Raw genomic sequence first — 23,291 nt, 5'->3', positions numbered from 1 at the left:
ATTATAAATCATGCAGTGCATTAAAATGACAGGGACTCTTTTGCAAGGTATTTTTTGAAATCCATGCAATCAGAGCAACATAATTTATCATATAACATTCACCAAATGGCAGAAACCTCCAACTGTGCTTAGTCTACAGGACTAGGAGTAGAGAGTATGGAGGAAGGAGTGTTAAGGTTCTCTTGGAAAACTCATATACCATATGTGCCTAAATAAAAGATGAACTTTGCTGAAAATCCAGCCGTTGATTTAGGTACCTGCTTGATTTAGGAGCTGCTGGTCTCTGACCTCTTTTGAAAATCTACCCTCCATGTTTCAATTTAAACTGCCCCAAAATGGTGAAAATAAAGTGTTTCGTAATCAAAATGGATTTGATTATTTTCTGTTTGCAATTAAAAAAAAGTCTGTTCTGCAGTTACTGTTTGTTGCTCTCATGTCTTTTCATTCTAACGGACACAAGAAGGCACAAGTTTGTAACCGTTGTTTTTGATACAGAGCTATGTTATGAAAACATCATATTTTTCTACATTGGCATTTAAAATCAGTGGATTTTAATCCTCCTTTGCTTTTAATGTACATGGATGGCATTTTCAGTTCATGATAGAAATTTGTACACAATAACAAATGACTAGACCCCAACATTCTTGAATGATGTATGAGATGACCATGTGACCTGAGCCTTGAATCTATCCATCATTTAGCATTCAAAGTCTGTTTTGAAATCAAGGTGGACTTTTATTGTTGTATAACAAATATGTGGTCCAGCTCATGCTTTTTCATTAAAAAAAAAATTTGCTATTAGAAAAAGCATATGCTGCTAGTCTCAGAATTCAAGACCAGATAAGCATGAAGGATTAGATTTTCCACTGTTGTAAATTGGGGTAGCTCCATTGACGTTGCTGATGCCATTGCCTGACTTCACTGGAATTATGGCAATGTGCACCAGCTGGAGGTCAGGACTATTGACTTAAATAGAGCTATGTCGATTTATGCCACCTGGGGATCTGGTCGCTGACTTCAGTGATTCTGTGGCAGTTTACACCGGCTGAGGATCTTGACCAAATTTCTGTTCAGTTAATGGAAATTATTTGTGAACCCCTCCTTTCCTGAGTATTCAAGATATCAGGGATGGTGAGATGTTTGATTATTCAGTTTCAGAGAGCTGAGTCACATTTTGGTAAGAAACGCTGGATGAATTGATGGGCATGAAGCGTTTTAGTTAAAACAATTTGCATTTGGCACAAGGAAAAAAAAACACTTTCCTTTTGTCTCCCCTAGGTGATAAAAGCTGTGGAGGAGGGCTATCGTTTGCCAAGTCCCATGGACTGCCCGGCTGCTCTTTACCAGCTAATGCTCGATTGCTGGCAGAAAGACCGGAACAGCAGGCCCAAGTTTGACGAAATTGTCAGCATGTTGGACAAGCTCATCCGTAACCCAAGCAGCTTGAAGACACTGGTTAATGCGTCGAGCAGGTATAAATCCAGGCCAATGCCATTTCTCAGAGCGTGATTCACGCCATAATACCCTGTCATTGAAATAGCTTTCACTCTCTGTTCTGTGCAAACCCTGATGGATGTACCCCAAGCTTCATTGTGTCCAGAATAGTTTTCCCAAATCAACTCTTTCTGTACAAAGTGGCAGATATGTGAGCAATTCAATCACGTCATGAATGCATCCATACTGAAATTATCATGACCTGCCTTTGAGAAGCTTGAGTTGCAGCTTGTTTATAGCTATGCAATGGAGTTACTTGTGATTTACACCCAGGAAAGGAAAAGCAGGATTTGGCCCATAAAGTATATTAGAAACGTCACTCAAATTATCTTTCCTGTTGACTTTATCCTGGTAATATGAATAGAAAAGAAATTCTCTAAGGCAAATTATGGGGACTAGTAAAACCAGATGCATTCCTATCCTGATATAACCTACCACAATCATTCTGAAGTCCCTTAGTGTTCACCTCGGTTTCCTATCAGATTTTCAAACATTAACAAATCCATGTTAAAAAAATGTACACAATGTTCTACACCACATTAACTGAAAAAGAAGCCAGTATGCAATATTAATATGAAACATAGAATTATAGAAGATTAGGGTTGGAAGGGACTTCAAGAGGTCATCTAGTCCAACCCCCTGCTCAAAACAGGACCAACCCCAACTAAATCATCCCAGCCAGGGCTTTGTCAAGATGGGCCTTAAAAATCTCTAAGGATGGAGATTCCACCACCTCCCTAGGTAACCCATTCCAGTGCTTCACCACCCTCCTAGTGAAAAACATTTTCCTAATATCCAACCTAGACCTCCCCCACTGCAACTTGAGACCATTGCTCCTTGTTCTGTCATTTACTACCATTGAGAACAGCCTAGCTCCATCCTCCCTGGAACCCCCTTTCAGGTAGTTAAAGGCTGCCATCAAATCCCCCCTCATTCTTCTCTTTTGCAGACTAAACAAGCCTAGTTCCCTCAACCTCTCCTCATAAGTCTTGTGCTCCAGCCCCCTAATCATTTTTGTTGCCCTCTGCTGGACTCTCTCCAACTTGTCCACATCCTTTTTGTAGTGGGGGGCCCAAAACTGGACACAGTACTCCAAATGCGGCCTCACCAGTGCCGAATAGAGGGGAATAATCACTTCCCTTGAACTGCTGGCCATGCCCCTACTAATGCATATGATAAATGCAAGCCTACAATTAATGTGGACATGGAAAGAAATAGAAGTATAAATATTTTGGTAAATTCCTGCCAGCTAGTAATTTCAGATAATAATTTTACAATCATGGCAGAAGCCTGGGAATCATTTTTTATTCTGGGTGCCTAGCGTTTTTCATCTGCAGCCTTATATTACTTACTTCTTAATTATACTGCTACACTGATTTACACCAGCTGATGATCTGGCCCTAGCTTTATAGGAGTTGAATTTTCATCATGGGGAGGAACTTACACAAGTATTTGTATTGACAAGGCTAACTTTAGCAACAATCTAGAAATAAACAACGGTTGTTGGGAAAGGTTCAGTTAGCACCATGGCCCAGATCCTAAAAGTTTAGGGATTTAGGTGGGAGTTAGGTGCCTAAATACCTTTGAAGATATGAGTCTATGAGCAAACATTTGTTTACTAGGGCAAATGTCATTTTTAAATACAAAATAGGCACAATTCTTCAGGCTACTTTCCATGCATCATAAACTTTCTGAAAAAAGCCATTCAAGAAAGAATCTTTTTAGCAATTAGTTGTAATATTATTTCCAGCACATCTGCAGAAATAGGTTTATGATAGCATAAAATGTGGCACATCTCTTTAGTTCATGCACTGTTGTATCAGACTGCCCTAGAAAATGTAAAATAATTCAGTAAACCATTTCTTCTAGCTGCTAAGCACTTTATTGATATGTGAATGCATTTACAGTTTCAAGCAATTCCTAACGCCTCCTAATATGAGTATTGACAAAGAGAATGGTGCACCCGACCAGCCAGTTTTTTGTGGACAAGTTCCCTTTACCCGTATCATTCTCTACCCATAACAAAATGTTACTGACTCAACCCTTAGTTAAACACGATGCAGAGCTAAAGGATTTTTTTAAAACATAATATATTCTTCATTAAAACTTTCCCATTGATGCAAATATGAGAGGAAACAGTAGCATTACAATGTGTGCATAGCAGTAGAGACCTCATGGCATTAGTACTGAGAATCCACTTCTTTGTTCAGATTAGTAAGGAAGTTTGAATCCCTTCTGTATAAAAAAATGATATGTGAAAGCATTATGCTGTTGTTACTGGCAATATTTACATTTTATTGGACCCTTCAGTATAGCCATTAAGTAAGCAAATAGTACTAATGTGATCATAAAATATACGAGGTTCCCTGAAGTGTTAATAATATAACATCCTGGATCTTCTTCCAGTCAGATATACTTGAATTGAATTTACATATTCTGGGCTCAACCCTGAAAATGCTTATTCCTGTGGATAGCATTCTGCACAAATATATTATTATTAGGCAGTGTAGCTTAGTGGATACATCCCTAAACTAGACTCAGAAGGCATGGGTTCCATCCCCCACTCACCTGGGTGACTTTGGGAAAGTTGCTTCACCCCTCTGTACCTCAGTTTCCCCTTCTGTAATATGGGAATAATGATACTGGCCTCCTTTGGAAAACAATTGGAGATCTACCATTGAAAAGTGCTGTATAAGAGCTAGGTATTCTCATCTACATTGCAGTATTATCTAGGGACTGGCCAAGAATGTGTGATAAGCACAGTACAAATAGTTCTGTAGACTTCGGCTGAACAACTCCCATGAGTGACCTAAGCTACTTGAACCATAGGCCAAGATTTTTTTTTTATATGGGTGCCTAACACTAACTTCCTGAGTCCCGTGGCCTGATTTAATACATTGCTGAAATCAATGGGAGCTGCTGGGTGCTGAGCACGTTTGAGAATCTCATTCGGGTTTGTAGACTCAGGCATTTAAATCGTGACCACAGACCAGTGTGAATACTCAGTACTGGAGAATATGATTTCTGTTTGTCTCTCTCCTCCTGACATGCTTAGAAATAGAATTTGATTCCCAGGCTCTGTGTGCTTTGATTTAGGAGAAGGAAAATAGAATGATAGAAGCAAAACTGAGATCTCTAGCAGTTTACTTCTTGGTGCCAGGACCATGTAGAAAGACAGCCTCCTTACAAAAGAGCGGTACTGCTGAAGAGTGCTAAAAGCACTGTTCTGCTGAAGCCTTCTTCTTCGTGCTCTTGAAAGCAGAAGAATGGTGTAAAGAATAATGCTGCCGTGAATAATGCAAACAGCTAAAGAGGCAGATTGTGATCTGTGCAAATTCTTGAGTGGCTGATCCTTTGTGATACTTTCTTCTTTTCTTTTTGCGGGTAACATAGTTCAAAGGGTGGGATTTTCAAAAGTTTTCAGCATTAGCCTAACTGCTAACACTGAAGTTAATTGTTATTTAAAGGCCGGATTCTGCCACCCTTGCTCATATTGAGCAAAATGTAATCCCAAGGGTAAGTAAGCGGACTAACGCAACTGATTCCAGGAGTAAGTACCTCTCGACATAAGTAAGGGCACAGGTTTCAGGGTTATCTAGGAAAGTGTAACAAAAAGCTCAACTCTAATATAAAAAAATGGTGAGTGAATGATTGTTGTTGGGTACATCTTCAAACTGATCTTTTTGTTTGTTATAGAGTATCAAATTTATTAATAGAACATAGCCCAATGGGAAGCGGCACCTACAGATCAGTAGGTGAATGGCTGGAAGCCATCAAAATGGGACGGTACACAGAGATTTTCATGGAAAATGGATACAGTTCAATGGATGCTGTGGCTCAGGTGACCTTGGAGTGAGTAGTTTTCTGATCATTTTCACCTACTTTGTTGGAGTTTGGGTGGAAGACAAATTGGTTTAAATGTCGTAGAGAGATGCGGGGGAGAAGGAAAGACGAAGGGAAGCAATTAACTGTTGTGCACAGTCAGCAGTTTCCAAGGGAGCCTCATCTTTTATAGCCTGTGTCGATGATAACAAATGCATGAGAGGGTTGAATTTACGGTCACTGTACTTGCTGCCAATACCTTGGCTCCTTTACTCAAATAAATTTACACTTGAGTTTGAATAACTGACAAACCATTCTCTGGCATAATAGCAATGGGATTATTATGGGTTGTTTAACAGAAAAAGTTCTGTTGCTGGCACAGTTTTATACAAGTAAATATAGGGGAGCCACAATCTCCCCTCACTGACATTGCTTTCACACTGGTATGACTGGAGTTACTCCTCAATTACACCAGAGTGAGTGGGGAGTCAGGCACAGGAAGTGATGTAATGGTATAGGATTTTACCTTGAAACGATCAAAATAAATTTAGGCCCAATTGATGTGGTTGATTTTGCAACGGTGACAAACAGGAAAAAAAACATCAGCGAAGTCTAGGTCTTTGTAATAAATACCCAGGCCTGGATTCTCAGTTCTGAATCCTGGCAATGTAAAGAGGTCTTTAAGCCTGATTCTCATTTATGCTAAGGCCCCTGGCAGTGTAAAGAGGTCTTAAACTGGACATAAATTACATTCACACTGCCGGAGCCTTAGCGTAAATGAGAATCAGCCTTAGAGTGTGCATGAAAAACATCCAGTCCAAAACAAAGCTGTTAATAGAAGAACTAGGCTCTCTTTGATCATTAATTATACTTCTGGATGATATATATTACAAGGACAGCTCACATCCTGCACTGGAGCCTAGCCTTAAGCTAAACTCCCGCAGGAGGTGTCAGAGTTCTGCAGCCATCTCCGCCATGCAGAATTAGGCCCTGGGTGAACAGTTTGGGGGACCCTTTATGTGTGTTTGTGCCTACCTCTGAGATCAGCTTGATCTGTTTATACTGAATCCACTGCACTCAAGTCATGTGGTAAACGCTTAGGGCTATTGGTTAACTGTGTGTTGTTGTTTTTTTAAATTGCCTGCACTCTTTGTGTAATTATGTCTATGCCTTATTCCTGTCATTTATTCAAACTGACCTTAGAGAGTGTGTTTCCAGCTGGATTAAACTGAAGTCAGGCTATCACAGATGTTGAATTAGAATGTAAAGAACATGACCCCTTCTGATCCAGGAGTGTGTGCGCGCGCGCGCGCACACACACACACACAACACCAGTGTACAAAACCAGCTGGCGAATATGCATTTTGAATCAATTTAAAATAAAATAAAAACCCTACTCTCCCAGAACCTTAATGTTTCTCCTGTCCTGTAGCAAGGAATTCACCCCGCAGGGTAGCAGATTCCCCCACAACATAGATGGGATTTTAAGCCTCCATGACAGTTAAAATAACATTAAAGGGCAGAGGTCAAAGCTGGAGAGGAAATTGAGCAGCATCTCCACTCTCACTGAGGCCCTACTTGCCTCATCCACAGTCCCCGTGTTCCTCATTCACCAGCCTTGCAATCTCAACCCCAATCCTGCGGACATGCTCATGTTTAGCTTTGTGCACTGTGAGGAGGCATCAGCATCTTGTTATTGGATTATTTGTATTTCTGTAGCACCCTAGGAAGCTCACTCAGGGATCAGGTGCAGGGAGTGGGACCAGATGACCTCCTGAGGTCTAGTCCAGCCCTACATTTAATTGATTCTGTGATGATTCTGTTGTGCCAAGCACCGTACAGAGATAGATCAAAGAAGACAGTTCCTGCCCTAGGGAGCTCACAATCTACATGGCAAACGGGAGATACCAGGAGTGCCAAACAGAAACAGGGTGAGGGGAAGGATGGGGCAAAAGAATGGCTAGAGTTGAGCAAAAAAGTGGAAGATTTTAGGATTATTCCCAGTGCTTAAAGTTAAGCACATGCCTAAGATTTCCAGTTGTGGAGGATTCACCACTCACTAAATCTATAATCACAAGATACCCCATTCTCACAGTCCCCACATTCCCCCAGTCACCATTTTGGGTTCTTTCATATTTTCTCAATGTTATGTCATATGAAATGGAGGTAAAATCACGTCCGAATGACTTTGTATTTGCACTACTCAGGGTTTAATTAATCAGAAATATTTTATCACTGCTAAATGATTACATGGTTATTGCCCATCCTACCATTTATAAAAGTGGAAGCGCAGGTAGTTCCCCACCCAACAGGAATTATTTGTAAATATAAAATTAACAAAGTAAATGAAGCCTGCCTATTTTTTGTTTAATAAGCAAACCCCACTCTATGTCTTCCCCAAGTTCTCTGCACTGTTTCCCCATGTCTCTTTCTCTTCTCCCCACATGAATATATGCTGCCAGCTTTTAAGACCTGATTTTGCATCTTTGAAGCCAATGGGAGTTTTGCCAAAGACTTCAACGAGTGCAGGATCCACCCTTAGAGCTGATCAGAACACGTATTTCATTTTACATGAAAAAATGTCAAAGAAAGAGATTTAGAAATAAATATTTAGTGGAATTTTTCATTAAAAACCTGTGACATTGTCACTCAAGCGAAAATTTTCTCACTAAAATTCCCTTTGTGCCGAAATGCCATTTTTTTAATGGAGAAAAATTTCAGTGGCACATTTTCGCCCTGCTCCACCATTGACCATCACAGGTCACCGCCCCTTGCATTCTTTCCTCTCTCTTTCTTGCTGCACTTGTTTTCCTGCTTATATCCATCCTTTCTCTTTGTGATTGCAGTCTCTCCTTTGATTTGGTCCCTCTCCTCTCTTATGTTTCCTTTTACAAAGTTTATTCTCTTTCTTTGCTTCCTCTTCAGTTCTCCACTTACCCCTCTTCTACTTTTCCTTTCCCCTCCTCCTGCTTCTGTTTCCTCCTTGCCTCCCTCTACCAATCCCTTGTTGTTTCCCCAGCCTTTTCCCCTCCTGGTTTTGCTCCTCCATTCCTTCCCACTGCCTTGCTCCATGTCACTGCTGCTGCTGCAAGCAGAGGAGCCAGAAATTAACGAGCCCAATGGAGCACTGTTGCTTCAGTGGCTCTCACAGACACCTTGTTAAATTCATTAGCTGTTCTGCCAGTGCATGCAGTGGAGCAGCACAGGGCACAGAAGTAGAAGTTAGAAGAATGTGCCAGGGCATCAGACAAATGCAAACCAGCCCTGTCTAACCCCTGAGTAAAGAGCATCTGATGCTTCCTGGATCACTCTGAAAAATGTTCCGTTGTGGGCAGCAGCCTTTATCTCCTATATTCCTGTGTTTCTCTCTTCTCATTCATGAAAATGTTCATGTGAAAACAGGACCTGTGAGTGAAATGTTCTCCTGCACCAAGATCTGCTCGGCACATGGAAGCTGGGAAAACAATTGTGGCTCCCTGATCTGCCCCAGGAAGTCCCTCAATGGGTTTATAGCCTTCTGGGAGATGCTCTAAACTCTGCCAGCTGGTAACAGTATCCAAGGGCCCCATGACAACCCTGCGTTGGGATGGCACAGTGGCAGGGGATGTTGGGTTATTTCTCAGCCGGCCAAATCCAGGTGTCTTGAAACCCTTCACAGCCCCAGAGCAGTGGAAAGGGGTTGGAACCCCTGAGAGCATCTAGGGCTTTTTAATTTCAATTTTCTTTCTTTAACTTTTTTTTAAATTGAAAAGAAAGAGCCATGTTCTACTCTGAAGCCACATTTTTGTAAATATCAACTACTTGAGCATTCTTCCAAAATGTAACGATATGTTTCAAACTATATTCATACTGCTCCTCCATCTGTTCTTTAAAGGCCAAGTGGTGCAACCCTTAAACAAAACAATGAGCCCTTTGTCATGCATGCAATTCCAGTGAAGTCAATGAGACTGTGTGCCTGATTGATTGCTAACCAATGTGAATAAGGCTTACCCAACTGAGCCCTCAGAAATATCCATGTGGTGCTATTGATTTATAAGCAGAACTCTTCATTAAAATCAATGGGGAGTTTTCTTTAAAATTGAGTGGTATACTATTACTACACTATTCTAGCATGCTATAGTTCATGTAGTACATGCACATATAGTATAGTACATGCCATATATTTCCATGAGCCAGACCCGCAGCTGGTATAAATTGGCAAAGGTCCTGTGACTTCAGTGTAACTACACCAGTTCATGCCAGCTAAGGTTCTGGCCCCATCAGTGTATTTTTGTGAGCAAATAAAATGCAGGGAAGCTAGAGGACCTCCAAACGTAGGTGCTCCCATGGGTCAGGCAGGGTTCTGAGACAGCTTCGGTCATTGTACAATCTCCACTTTACAGTTAGAACACTGGCTACCTTGGTTTGCTCAGATCACTGGCGCTCAAGTCAATAGTGTGCTTGAGAAAATGATAAGAGGCTAATTGGAAAAAACAAAACAAAACTCTGTGATACCCTTTATATATGTTAAAAACATAAAGGGCCAGATCCTCCACTGATGTAAATTAGCGACCTCCATTGACCTCAATGGGCCAAAATGAAAATTGTCAAAGACTAAGGCTAGATCCCCCAGCTGGTGTAAACCAGCATTACTCCTTTGAAGTCAATGAAGCTAGGCTCATTGACACCAGCTGAGCATTTGAGCTGCTGTTTCTCGAATAAGGAAAGAAACTCTCATCTGGCTACTAATGTGGATCCATCCTATAATCCCACAGGTCCTTTAACTGTTATTGGGGGAGGAAAATGAACCTGGGAACACACAACGTTATTTACTGGTCAATAACAAAGTTAGTTACTGGTTAATAAGGGTTTTGGGTTTTTACCCTAAAAAGGGACAACAAAATATTTTGTACAGTGCAAATAAGAATTCGGGTTAAATGTTACATATCATTGTCAATATAGGCAACTGTTCAATATATTCCAGAGCTGGGACTTGGGGGGATCAGGTGAAAAGAACCATTTGAAAGTTGTTTTCATTCCCCAGATAACACTAGTAAAACATCCTCTAAAACATCTGAGGTTTTCTCCAAACACTGTGTAAAACTGTAGATTCAAAATTCCACCTGTATGGGAGACCGAGAAAGAGGACTGGAACTTCCTTGCCTGATGATACAGAATAATATAATTAATGTGAAATAAAAAGAACAGTTCTACATTCCACTGAAAAAAATATACAGCCCCCTCAGACTATGGCCAAAATTTTCAAAAGTGACTAGTGAGTTTGGGTGCCCAACTAGAGTCATCATAAACGGGCCAGATTCTCAGAAAGCAGGTGCTCCGTGCTTTCAGAAAACCAGGCCTCAATAGGACATCTCAAGTTGGACATCCAAAAGTGGAGGCCCATGAAATCTCTGATCACTTTTGAAAATCCTGTTTTGTCCTCTCATCAATCAAATAAAAATCCCAATTATCACCAATGCCAGGTTCAAATGAATGCTTGTGTCCCAGAAACGACTCCCTGGTAGCAATAAATTATGGAAAATTAAAAACCAAAGCACTAAAGTGAATATCGCCCCAAGTCCTGAGCTCTGCCTGCTTAAGCAAAGACCTGAAAATGAATGTGTTCAAAGAGTGATGTCTACATTTAGTTCTAATTCTTGCAAAGGGATGAATCACCTTGTGAAAGGTGGAGCCTCACTCACCACCCCCTGTTTCCGACTGGATATCAGACTTGAAGGAAACTGTGCTGCTTGGAGAAGGCCTGCTCTTTAATCTTGTGGACCAGCTAGTGACTTTGAGTGTGTCTGGAGCTCTTTCATACACAGCAAGAATAACCTTACCAAGACAACACTCAAGAATAGATAGACCATGACTTGACTCTCAATCTGGCACTTGACCGGACATATTACTAATGAAATGTGGACTACTCTCCCGTACCTTTTGAAAAACCTGTACTTACTGAATCTCAGGACATCTGGGGATTTGTTATTAATTGAACAGCTATGAATATTTGTAATGATATGTGTTGTGTTGCTTTGCATTGTAATTTTTCTTATAAAATAAAATAAATTTTGTATTAATTTTTTTTTAAAAAGGCATTTGAATGATGAATATTCAAGGGTTCAACTGCTCCTGCTGCTGCTTCTTACCCTAAAACCTCAATTTTCAGATTGTGACATTATGATTGTTTCCAGAGGAACCAAATCTGACCTCATGATGATGCAGGAAGGGAATAGTGAACAAGAGCAGATGAACTCTTAAAAAACAAAGATGCTCATTTCATGCACAAGTCTCTAGCCTAACTCCTTTAGTATCTGCTGAAAATCCTAGGCTAAGAATCCAATTCCCTCACTCCCCCTCAAGTTGAGCGGTACCTTAAGCAGTCGCTTTGATTTACATAGGACTAAGGCACCACACAGCCTGAGAAAGAGTGGCAGAGTGTGGCCCTGAAATGGGAAATGGAATACAGCTGAGTTATGTGGCCAGGTTGTGAGGTGCTGGGTGGGGAGCATTTCTGGAAATCTGCCCACTCAACTAAATGGAAGCTAAGCTCTTTTGCAACAATGGTGTCCTGGGTTTGAAAATCTGATCCATGGTGCACAAGCAGAACTGTGTCTAAATAAAGTGTTTTAAAGATTTTTTTTTACCCAATCTTTAAGGATAAGAATTCAATTAATGAAAGTATAAGCTATATCACAGTTAAAGAGACCACCACATCGTTCCTAACTAAGTTTGGAGCTAGGCTTTCAGGACAGCACAGGTTCCTAAAGCACATGCCACCAGTGCTGCTGTATGGAAGGAGCTAAGGACAAAACAGCAATCTGAGCTCTGATTTCCTTTGCTTTGGTCTGTTTAAGTCAGATCCTTAACACTGCTTTAGCACACAATTTTGTATTCATGTTTATTTTCATTGTCAACCGTGCACTAAAGAAAGGAAATGAAGAAGGTGAGAACGCTTACTGGCATACACATGGCAGCTGCACTGATCCTCTGGGCCATGGATTTTAAAAAGTGGAGGCTCAATGCTTGTGTGCAGGCACAGATGCACCCGCAATCCCCAGGAGCTTGTGTGCCATTACTGCACACAAGGTGAATAACTAGGCTTGCAAATGGTTAGTAAGTAAGCCAGTAAGGCTTTTGCACATACAAACGTCTGATGCCTGTGCGTAGCTGTATGTGCCTGGGTGAGTAGGTGAGTGGGCATGCCTTTGGAAGATTTAGGGTAATATTTTCAAAAAACGCCTCAATCCCATTTTCAAAAGCTACTGAGACCCTTTGTAGCTCTGAAGGGCCTAAATCAGTTTTGAAAATGGGACTTAGGGTAGGTCGACACTGCAATAAAAACCACCCGGGGCATAGTCTCAGACCCTGCATCAGTTGACTCAGACTGGTGGGGCTGGGTTTCAGGGCTAAAATATTCAATGGCGACGTTCAGAGTCAGGCTGGCTCTGAGTCCCTCCCCCCCTCACCAGATTTCAGATCCCAGGCTTTGGCCTGAGCTTGAACATCTACACTACAATTTTTAGCCCCCGAAGTTAACTGACCCAGGCCAGCTGCAGCTGTGCCACATGTTTTTTATTGCGGGGTAGGCATACCTTTTGGCTTCTTAGTGCTTGTCTATATTTTAAATGCTAGAGCAGCTACACCACTGTAGCGCTTCAGTGTAGACATTACCTATGCCAATGGGAGGGGTTCTCCTGTTGACGTAGGCAATCCACATCTCCAAGAGGCAGTAGCTAAGTCAATGGAAGAATTTGTCCATCAACCTAGAGTTGTCTACACCGGAGGTTAGGTTGGTATATATATGTTTCTTAGGGGTGTGGAATTTTCACACACCTGAGAGAAGCAGCTCTGCCGATGTAAGTTGCTAGCATAGACCAGCCCTTGGGAACTTTTGAGGATGTCACCACTGGCCTCGTAATGAACAAGTCAACATTGAATAAGGCACAGATGTTCTTCTTCGAGCGATGGTCTCTATTGTACTCCACTGAGGGTTTATGCGTGTGCACCATGTAGCTGGAGAATTTGAAAATAGTCGTTTGTGTTGGTCCACGCATGTGCCCTTGCTTCATCTCATAGTTTTGTTCGAGGCGATAAAGGGCAGGGCAGACTGGCCACATATCCAGTTCCTTCTCACTGCAGCATGGGCCAAGTTGGAGCTGCTAGCGTCCTCTCATCTCTGACCAAAGATTCCAGGATTCAAGATCTATGCCTCCTGCCCGGATTCCTTCTAAGTCTGCGACGAGCACCCACACTTCCTCTACTGCTTTGGAAAGGTCCATATTTCATCCAGGTGCAGTATCTGCCAGTCCTTCCCAAGCCATACATGAAAAGGCTGTGCACTCCTCCTCAAGAAGGACCTTATGGATGTTGCCATGAGGCCTCAGTTGGAACCAAGCCGGGGAAACCTCATGTACATTGGCCTGAGAAATCCAGGATTGCACCTCCGGCTGCAGAGATCGAATCCAGCTCCACTGGTACCACCGCTACGGACCCCATGCTAGGCCCTAGTTAGGAGGCAAGGAAGAATGTGCGTAAGTCTTCCTCCAAGCCTAAGAAGGATGATGCACTACCATGAGTTCCAGTCATAGATATGTTCCAATATGCATAAGCATGCATAAGCATGACAAAAAAACATGCAGACTGATGAATCCACCAGTACCAAGCACCGAGCCAAGCATGCCCTCAGTGTTGGCCTCCCTTAAGACAAGGGATCCATCATGTCCAGGACAATCCTGCTCAGGCGCCAGTTCCAGCTATGGAATGAGTACTGTTAACACCAGAGAAATCGGAAGAAGTATCGGAATCACATGAACTGTTTGCCCTAGGTGAACTGAGATCTCCATGCCTTCCTCCTCTATCTGCATTTAGGGAGGTCCACTCTCCTATCCAGGACTTACTGCAGTCAAGTCACACTGTGACTCATCCTCCTATGGTTTTCATGCTTCCACCAGCTCTGATGGTCCCACCCTCGGAACTGGGATCTGAGTACTTGTCACTGGAGGATTCTGATAGACCACAAGGGTTGCCAATTCCATACCTGCGGTACGGGTACCTGAAAGGGCCACCAGCATCATGGCAGTATGCTCCTCTTCAGTAGCAGGGAGGTTACTGGTTTCCATCACCATGGGACCCTCTGAAGCATCCACTGGATCCATCCTGCTGGCCTTATTGGGGATCCTGGCCTCAGTACCCACTCTTGGAACCTGCCCATTCAGTAAGGGAGGCTTCACCCCATGCCTGTTCAGGGAGCCCTCAAGCAGGTGCTCTGAAGTGGTTATGGAAGACAAACCACTCATTTAGGTTCCGACAGTACTGCTGGAGCAAGAGCATTTCCCATTGTCCTTTTCCAGATGTTGAAGTAACCTCAGCCTCCCCACCACCTCCAAATGATTTTTGGCAATTCCAAGAACTCCTGTGAAGGGTAGATGCTGACCTTCAAATTCCACTGGAGGAAGTACAAGATAAGCAGCATCAGCTCCTGGACATCCTTCCTTCCTTGTTACCAAGCAGAGTTGGTCTAACAATGAAAAATGGCATTCTCCAACCAGCTTGAACTGTTTGGCATATCCTGGCTACTTGCATACCTACCAGAAGAGATAATATGTACCGGGCTAAGAGGTCGAAGTTTGTTTTCTCAACACTCCCCCACCCAATTCCCTTGTGGTTCAAGTAGCAATGGAACAGTCCAGACAGCAACACCCACACTCCACCCCATCGGGATAAGGAGGGAAAACACTTAAACTTACTGGGACGCAAGGTCTTCTCTTTAGCTAGCTTCCAATTTTGAATTTCAAACTACCAGGCTTTGCTAGCCAAATATGACTTCCTCAGCTCTGGAAAGTTGGAGGACTTTCCTGAAAAGCTGCCTCAGCAAGCTCAAGTATGTTTCCAATCTATCTTGGAGGAGGGCAAACTGATGGCAAGAATGGGCCTATAGTCGGCTGTAGATGATGCAACTACCTTGTTGCACTCTATGGTCATGGCATTGTTATGCGGAGAAAATCGTGGCTCATGCAGTTTCCCCAGAGAGGTGCAAAATACCATTGAGGACCTCCCTTTCAATGAGTTGTTCCTTTTTAATCTGAAGATTGATGATTCCCTCTACTCCATCAAGGATTCCAGAACCACACCGCAATCGCTGGGTATTGATACACCTGCACCTACGCGGAAATTCTACCACCCACCACCTACTCAGTGGTTCAGGACTTCCCAGTTCTTTTACCAGAGATCATAGGAACCTTTTCATAAGCATAAGCAGCAGAAGACCCAATGATCCCAACATCTGGGCCCAACTTTGCAATCTTCATCATCTCACGTTCAAACCTCTCAGAAATGGTATTTCTGAGTTACACTAGAGAACCATGAACCACCATCGTGCCTACTGCCATGCAACCAACACATTCCCTTTGGAGGTTGTCTAGCACTCTTTTTACCAGTTTGGAGTGTGATAACAGCAGACAAGTGGGTCCTGGATGTCATTCGCTATGGTTATACAATCGAATTCACTATGCTATCTCATCCACATCCCCCGCCCCAATCCCTTTTCAGGGACCACTCTCATGACAGCATTCTTGCCCTAGAAGTAGACTTCTTATTACAAAGGAGAGTGATCGAGTGCATTCCTATTAGGGCACCGGGTTCTATTTAGCTTACTTTCTGGTGTCCAAGAAGAAGGATAGGTGGAGACTAATCCTGGATCTCCACCACTTCAACCACTTCATCCACAAGCCCAAGTGTCATATGGTCATTTTAGCAGCCATCATACAGTCACTAGAAAAATGCATATTTTTTATGGCTCTTGATGTGCAGGATGCCTATTTTCACATAGACATTCATCCAACCCACAGAAGATTCTTGAGGTTCACGATGGGCCCTTAGCATTTTCAGTACAGGTCCTACCATTTGGATTCACCCCTGTTTCTTGGGTCTTCACCAAAGTTTTCTCTGTAGTGGCAGCCCACCTCAGGTGCTCCAGGGTCCTTACATTCCCCTGTCTCAACGACTGGCTACTAGAAGCATGATCCAGAAACAAAGCTCTTATCTTGACCTCCATGTTGCTTAGACTCCTTTCTTCCTTGGGAGTCAGCGTCAACATTGAAAAATCAACTTGGATTCCCACACAGTCCCTAGGCTTCATAGGGGCCTGCATCAATTCAGTCACAGCCAGAGCTTACCTACCAAGGGACAGGTTGCAGACTCTGCAGGAACTGCAGTAAAACGGGTAGTTAAAAATCTGTCTGTCCCAGTCAGGACTAGCTTATCCCTTCTTGGCCAGATGGCAGCCTGCACATATGTCACCACCTTCATTCTTCTCCACCTTTGCTGCCTACTGATGTGGCTCCAGAAGGTTTACTCACCCACGTGACATGCCATGGACCTTATGCTGTCAGCCCCCCCATGAGGTGCTCTCTTCCCTCCAGTGGTGGATATTTGTACGTGGCAGGTTTGTACAGGGACCCCTTCCTCCCATCCTCTCCAGACAGGAAGATCATAATGGACGCGTCCCTCACAGGATGGGGAGCGTTCATAGCAGATCACAAGATGCAAGGGACATGGGCCTCTTGGGAATCCAGGATGCACATCAACATTCTAGATTGCCAGATGATACAAGCATGTCAAGCATTTCTCCCATCCATTCGCTCTTATCATGTTGGACAACACCACCATCATCTATTACATTAACAAACAAGGTGGCATGATGATGACTGCTCTATGTGTGGAAGCGGTCCATCTGTGGGATTGGTACATTGCCCACATGATCCTGTTGTTGGCAGCCTATGTTCTGGGGACTCAGAATGTGATTGCAGACTCTTTCAGCAGAAGATTCGTCACTGATCACAAGTGAAAGCTTCATGACTCTGTGGTAAATGACATCTTCAGCCAATGAGGAACTCTGACCAGAGACCTCTTTGTCTCCCACACCGACAACAAATGAAGCACATATGGCTCAAGGCAGGGTGTCGGTATTCACTCTCCAGGCAATGTCTTCATCCTCCATTGGTCGGACCAGATCAACTAGATCTTCTCCCCTCTTCCACTCCTCCCACAAGTCCTCCACAAGGTCAAGCAACAGAGGGCCACTGTTATCCTGATGGCCCTGTTCTCGATGCACAAGTTTTGGTTTCCCAAACTTCACCATATGTTGGCCTGTCACCCACTTCCCCTACCCCCTTTCCCGGAGCTGCTCACGCAACACAGTGGCAGAATCAGACATCCCGAACCACACACACATGCTTCACCTCAGAGCTTGGCATTTGGATGGGCATCTTTTCTAGAATGGGAGTGTTCATCAGCAGTGCAAGACATCCTTTTGCGCAACAGGAAAGACTCCATGAGGTGTTCCTATTGGGCCAAGTGGAAGCACTTCACCTCCTGGGCCCAGAAGAAAGGGCTTTTCCCTGAGGAAGTGACATTCCTCTTCCTGTGGACTACCTCCTATCCTTGATGATGTTGGGGCTCACCCTCAATTCTTTCAATGTCCATATAATGGTCAGTAGCACCTTCCACTCTCCCATGGAAAGACATTCCATATTTACACATGCGTTGACTACCGAGTCTTGGAAAGGTCTTCTCAGGACATTCCCACCCATACAACATATCGCTCCCCTGCGGGACCTCCACCTTGTTCTATTGGCTTAATGAAACCATCTTTTGAGCCTCTGGCTTCATGCTCTATGTCCCTCCTTTTCAAGAAAGTTGCCTTCCTAGTAGCTATTGCTTCCGTAAGAAGGGTAGGTGAACTTGGGGCCATGAAGACGGACCCCACCCCCTTTCACTACATTCGATAAGAACAAAGTCTTGCTGCACCTACAACCCAAGTTTCTACCGAAAGTTGTATTCTGGTTTCATCTCAACCAATCCATTCACTTTTTTTGTTTTCTTTCCAAAGCCTCATACCACAGCAGAAGAGCGATACCCTCACTCCTTCAACGTCCAGAGGACCTTGGCCTTCTACCCACAGAAGACAAGACTGATAAGGAAGTGCCCTAGATTGTTTAGCGCTATAGCTGAGAAGATTAAGGGGCAGGAATTCTCCACACTCAGAATTTCCAAGTGAATTTTGGGTTATATTACACGCTGCTATCAGTTGTCAGGACTGCCTCCATCCCTTGGAGTGAGAGTCCATTCAAAAGCCCAGGCATCAACTATGGCCACCCTCTGCAATGTACCACTTGGAGACATATGTAGGGTGGCCACATGGAATTTGGTGCATACCTTCTCTTCACACTACGTCTTGGTGGAGAACTCTCTGAACTTTCCTCATTCGGCTCAGCTGTTCTCCATTCCACAGTTCCCTCATCTTCCTTGCACCCTCCTCCTGTCTAAGTACTGTTTGCTAATAACCTTCATTGGAATACAATAGGGACCATCACTCGAAGAAGAAGAGGTTACTTACCTGTAACTGGAGATTCTTTGAGATATGTGGTTCCTATCTGTATTCCATTTCCTACCTTCCTTCCCCTCTGCTGCAGATCTTTTTGATTTGTGATGGAGAAGGAACTAGAGATGCAGTCAGTCCACCCTTCCCTTTATTGCCTCGGACGTAACAATGAGGTGAAGCAAGGGAACATGCATGGATCAATGGACACAACTACTTTCATATTATCTGCCTCCAGTAGGCATGCATAAACCCTCAGTGGAATAAAGATAGGGACCACACATCCTGAAGAGCCTCCAGTTACAGGTAACTAACCTCCTCTTCCCCTGCTCTGCCTTAATGCTACCCTTCCTAACAACTTTTCAAATAGCTATAATGCACTGGGGCACTAGGAAGGAAAATTTCAATAGAGCTATGGTGATTTATAAAGAAGAGCATGGACTGCTTTCTCCAGAGGGCTCGTGGTCACACCCTGTGCAGATGGAGGTGCCCCATGACATCTCTCCCCTGTGCAGGCATGACCCACAGTCATGTCCAATGGCTTCATGGCAGGGTCAGGACCCTTTAGCCCAATATTTGATTAATACAGTAGATCCCATGGTGACTAGCTTATACACTGAAACTGGAAACTCCTCTATTTTTTCCAGTCTCTCTTTCTCTTTTTAATCAATGATGCATTCACAAGAGGTATATTGGGTTACGCAGGATATGTTCTGGCAAGGGAAAAGAGCAGGGCAGTAAGTATAAAAAATTCTGAACTGGCTTTAGGAAAAGGAAACCACCTGCTACTCCAGTTTCTGAGGGACTTTTAATATTTGATTAATAGAACTGCATGTGGATGCAAACCCACCCTAACTTTTCAGGCTGGCTCGTCTGCATAGCGTGACAATAGCAGAGTGATACCACCAGAGAAACTATAAGTGTATTAAATATTTGGGGCCAGATTTTCAGAAAAGTACAGCTCTCATTTTAGGCACCTCAAAATGAAGCGTCTGGATTTTCAAATGTTCTTGGTATCCAACAGCTCCAATTGAAAAAAAAATGGGGAGGTGGTCTTGAGTCTTTTTTAAAAATCTGGGCCTGCCATCCTATTTCTGGTGTAAATTGCCAGCTGTTCTGTGTACATAAAATAAATCACCTATTGCAATGGAAGTCCCACCTGTTCCTTCATTATTAAGATTTCTGTGTCGCTTGATGAACCATTTTTACAATTCAGTGGAGGCCGAAATGAAAGATCTGGCTAAGAAAAAGTTAGACACTTTTGCAGCCTTTAGAAGTTCCAAATAATGAGCATGCAGTTGTGGTTCACTGACCTCTGTCACTCTGGGCAGAGGCTATGAGTTCCTTAAGGCATCTAGTGCACCAGCTGAAGGAGGGCAGTGTAACTGAACAAAGTGCTTTGCCGAGAGCAAAAATGCAGGCTTGTTCCAAGTCAAAAGGCTGAAAATTTGTCAGTCTGTGGAGGACAGATCTAGGTTTCCCTTGGACAGGGTTCCTTGTTAAAATACCCATGTCAGCCCTGGATTGTTCTGTATACAAAACAGTCTGTGAGAAACAGTCTGAGTATTGAACATAGAATACCCAGGGTCAGATTTTCAAAATAGCTCAGCTCCCATTTAGGCACCTGAGGGAAGTAGCCAAGTTTTGGGACCTGCTGGATGCTGAGCTCTTTGGAGAAACTGGCTGCCACAATGATCAGCATTTTTCTCGACGGGAGAGATTTTCAAAAGCTCCTGAGCAGAAGTCCCAATGATTTTCAGGGCTCCCAAATCACTTGGGCACTTTTGAAAATTCCATCCTAGTTGCTCACGAAACTCCCATTGGCACCAACAGTGAGTTATGTGCATGTAGGAAAGGGGAAATTAGAAGAACTCTTATCTTGTCAAAATTGCTACATTAATTCCTCTAGACCTGATTTAGAAGGCACTCCACAGGTTGAACTCTGGAGTTCCTCACCTAGGAAATCTTGGGAATAAGGGCTCTCATCCATTCATAACCACTGATAAGAACTATCTATCTATCTATCTAACTATCACATTGTCTTATGTCAGATACATAAATACACCTGACCCGATCCTTTCTTCCCTAAACATTAGCATAAATAATAACTAGCATCATTTTTACCGCAGAATTCCCCGTTCAAATTGTTCTCTTTAAGAAAATATGAAGTCCCAATACGATCTGTAATGTTTAATTCACTTTTTGGTAAAAAAGTACTTTCCTTTGCTTAACCCTGGCACCTACTGGTGGAGACAAGCAACCAAATCTTTGTACCACAGAATTTCCCAAGAACCAAGCACGGTTCATTCAACAGCCTCCCAACCCAATACACTGCCAGTGGATTATCTTGAGCCTTGTCGTTTGTGTCTGCCTAACTTGTTACAGTAGTTCCAATGAGCCCCAAAAGTCTGTCACCCAGACTGGGAGGTGTTTCGCAAGGACTCTGAAATCTCAACTGGATCTCCCTAGGGTGCTGAATTACTCCTGTGGTATAAATGAGCCCACTTGGGGTTTGACTAGTACATGTATCAAGAGAAACAGCTTGGTTCAGAGGCTGATTTTTATAACCAGTGTATCCTTCAGCGTTCTCATGCACGAGACACGTCTATATGTGTTTGATAAAAGGAATAAAGTTTTGGCTCGCCAATCTGATGTGAAAATTAAAGCTAGAGGCTATACCCGCATTTGATGTATTCACCAGAATCTGCTAGGAACATCAGCAATAGGAAATGGTCTTGCCTGGTGAGGCGTTGAAGTCAGATGTTTCACATTTACACAATTAGGACCAACATTTTCAAAATGAGGAGACCAAAGTTGGGCTCCTAAATTCTTATTTAAGCTCCTTAGGAAGTGAAGGATAGTGCACTAGACTGTGATATTGGATTCTAGACGTGGCCTGCTATATGTCCTTGGCAAATCACTACACTTCTTGGGGCCTGAGATGTCCCCATCTGTTTAAAAAAAAAAGGCTAATGATACCTCCTTTGTGAAGCACTCTGAGATCCATATATGGTAAGAGTGAGGTGTTAGTATTACTACCTCACTACTGCACATAGAAGTTATTAAATACTGAGATCTGCCCTATAGAACCAATGTGTGCTTTCTTCACACAGGGATTTGAGGCGACTTGGCGTGACACTTGTGGGTCACCAGAAGAAGATAATGAACAGCCTTCAAGAGATGAAGGTCCAGTTGGTGAATGGGATGGTGCCATTGTAACTTGGTTTTAAAGTCACTTCCTCAAGTGACCAACCCTGCACTTTGTAAACTAGCCCTGAGATTGATTATAACAAAAAGAAAAAAAGGGAAAGTCGGTTATTTCTATAACTGAAGAACATTGAACTCTGCCACACAATTTATAATCAGTGTTTGACTAAAATTCTCCTTTTCCTCCTATTTGTGTCTTCATATTCATGAAGTAAATGTAACATGCATGGAAATGGATCTACTGCACATGAGGTTAACCATTTTCTTATGCTTCAGCAACAACAAGAACAAGCCTTCCCACCACACTTTGTCTATACATGGAAAATATATATATATATAGCACCTTTATATACAGAATTATGGCAGCACATGTTAATACTTCCAAGGACTTACTTGAATGGAAAAGTTTTGTAGCCATTCATGGGCTAACAAAAGCTGCAGTTTACTGAAGTTTACTACAAGTCTTTAATTGTCTACAGAAGTGTATTGAAGAGCAATATGATTAGATTATTTCTTGATAGATATTTTGTTTTGTAAATTAAAAAATGCTGTTACACAGCGTTAAGTTATAGAGACTAGTGTATAAACATGTTGCTTGTTCAGTGGCAAATTCAATACAGGGTGTATATTCCCCCCCTCGTGTTATAAAGTTCCCTTTAATTTGCTCTTCTGTGAAATGAATACATGATTAATATGTATATACTGTACAGTTTGTTACACGCCCCGGTACAAGATTTATTGTTTAGCTTTGTTTTTGGTTGGTTTGTTTTTGGTTGTTTTCTGCTACCACTTGGCTTGTATTTTTGCTGCTGTTTGGTTCTAACGACATATAAAAACAAAGCTTTCAGGAGTTTTAATTACATATGTGAGGTAACAAGAGTGCAGTTCAATAAAAGCTGTTTCCTCCCCTAGTTCCACATAAACTATGGCTATTAAGGGAAAGATTTCAAAAGGATAAATGAGAGCAAGGCACCCAACTCACATTGGCTTTCAAGGGCAGTTGGGTACCTACTTCCCTTTCTACCTTGGAAAATCTCCCCCCAAAATACCCATCCCTCTTAAAAGTAAATGTGTCCTCTTCGGCATGTGAAGTCATTTAGTAATATCTGTGACAGTGTATATCCCTTGTAGTTGTTCATCTTGCTCCACTTTCACAAGTTCACTTAAGTGAAACCAAGAAGATATCTTTTCAAGTGAAATTGACACCAAAGGGTGCACTTTCAGAGGCATTTCACTTCTCTGCTTCCCATTAAGATAGTTAAACCCTCATGCAGGGCACTGAGAGTTGATCTTTAAGTATTAACCCTTTACAATCATTTCTATTGCAGCACTTCCACAGAAAGTCAGATAGAGAGACAGCCCTGTAATGATGACAAAGGCAATATAATTGGGGCCAGAGTTTTCCTCC

General features: G+C 42.8%; 1 protein-coding gene across 7 annotated transcripts in view; it reads left to right on the top strand.

The window, feature by feature from the left end:
• Positions 1–23,035, top strand: part of EPHA5 (EPH receptor A5) — a 292,850-nt gene extending 269,815 nt beyond the window's left edge. For 4 of the 7 annotated variants that reach the window (XM_067556908.1, XM_067556907.1, XM_067556905.1 and 1 more), the window contains 3 exons: positions 1,279–1,472; positions 5,191–5,346; positions 21,790–23,035. In XM_067556908.1, coding sequence (XP_067413009.1) covers positions 1,279–1,472; positions 5,191–5,346; positions 21,790–21,895 — 456 coding nt within the window. In that variant the 3' untranslated portion in view covers positions 21,896–23,035. Of the gene's footprint in view, positions 1–1,278; positions 1,473–5,190; positions 5,351–10,960; positions 11,376–21,789 lie in introns of those variants that run through there. The other 3 variants (XM_067556910.1, XM_067556906.1, XM_067556909.1) reach the window with 2 other exon arrangements.
• Positions 23,036–23,291: the final 256 nt, after the last annotated feature.

This window comes from Emydura macquarii, unplaced genomic scaffold, assembly GCF_026122565.2.
Source record: "Emydura macquarii macquarii isolate MOO-44397 ecotype Brisbane River unplaced genomic scaffold, CSIRO-AGI_Emac_v2 contig_1790, whole genome shotgun sequence".
Taxonomy (NCBI): Eukaryota; Metazoa; Chordata; order Testudines; family Chelidae; genus Emydura; species Emydura macquarii.
This window is presented reverse-complemented; position numbering and strand designations above follow the sequence as displayed.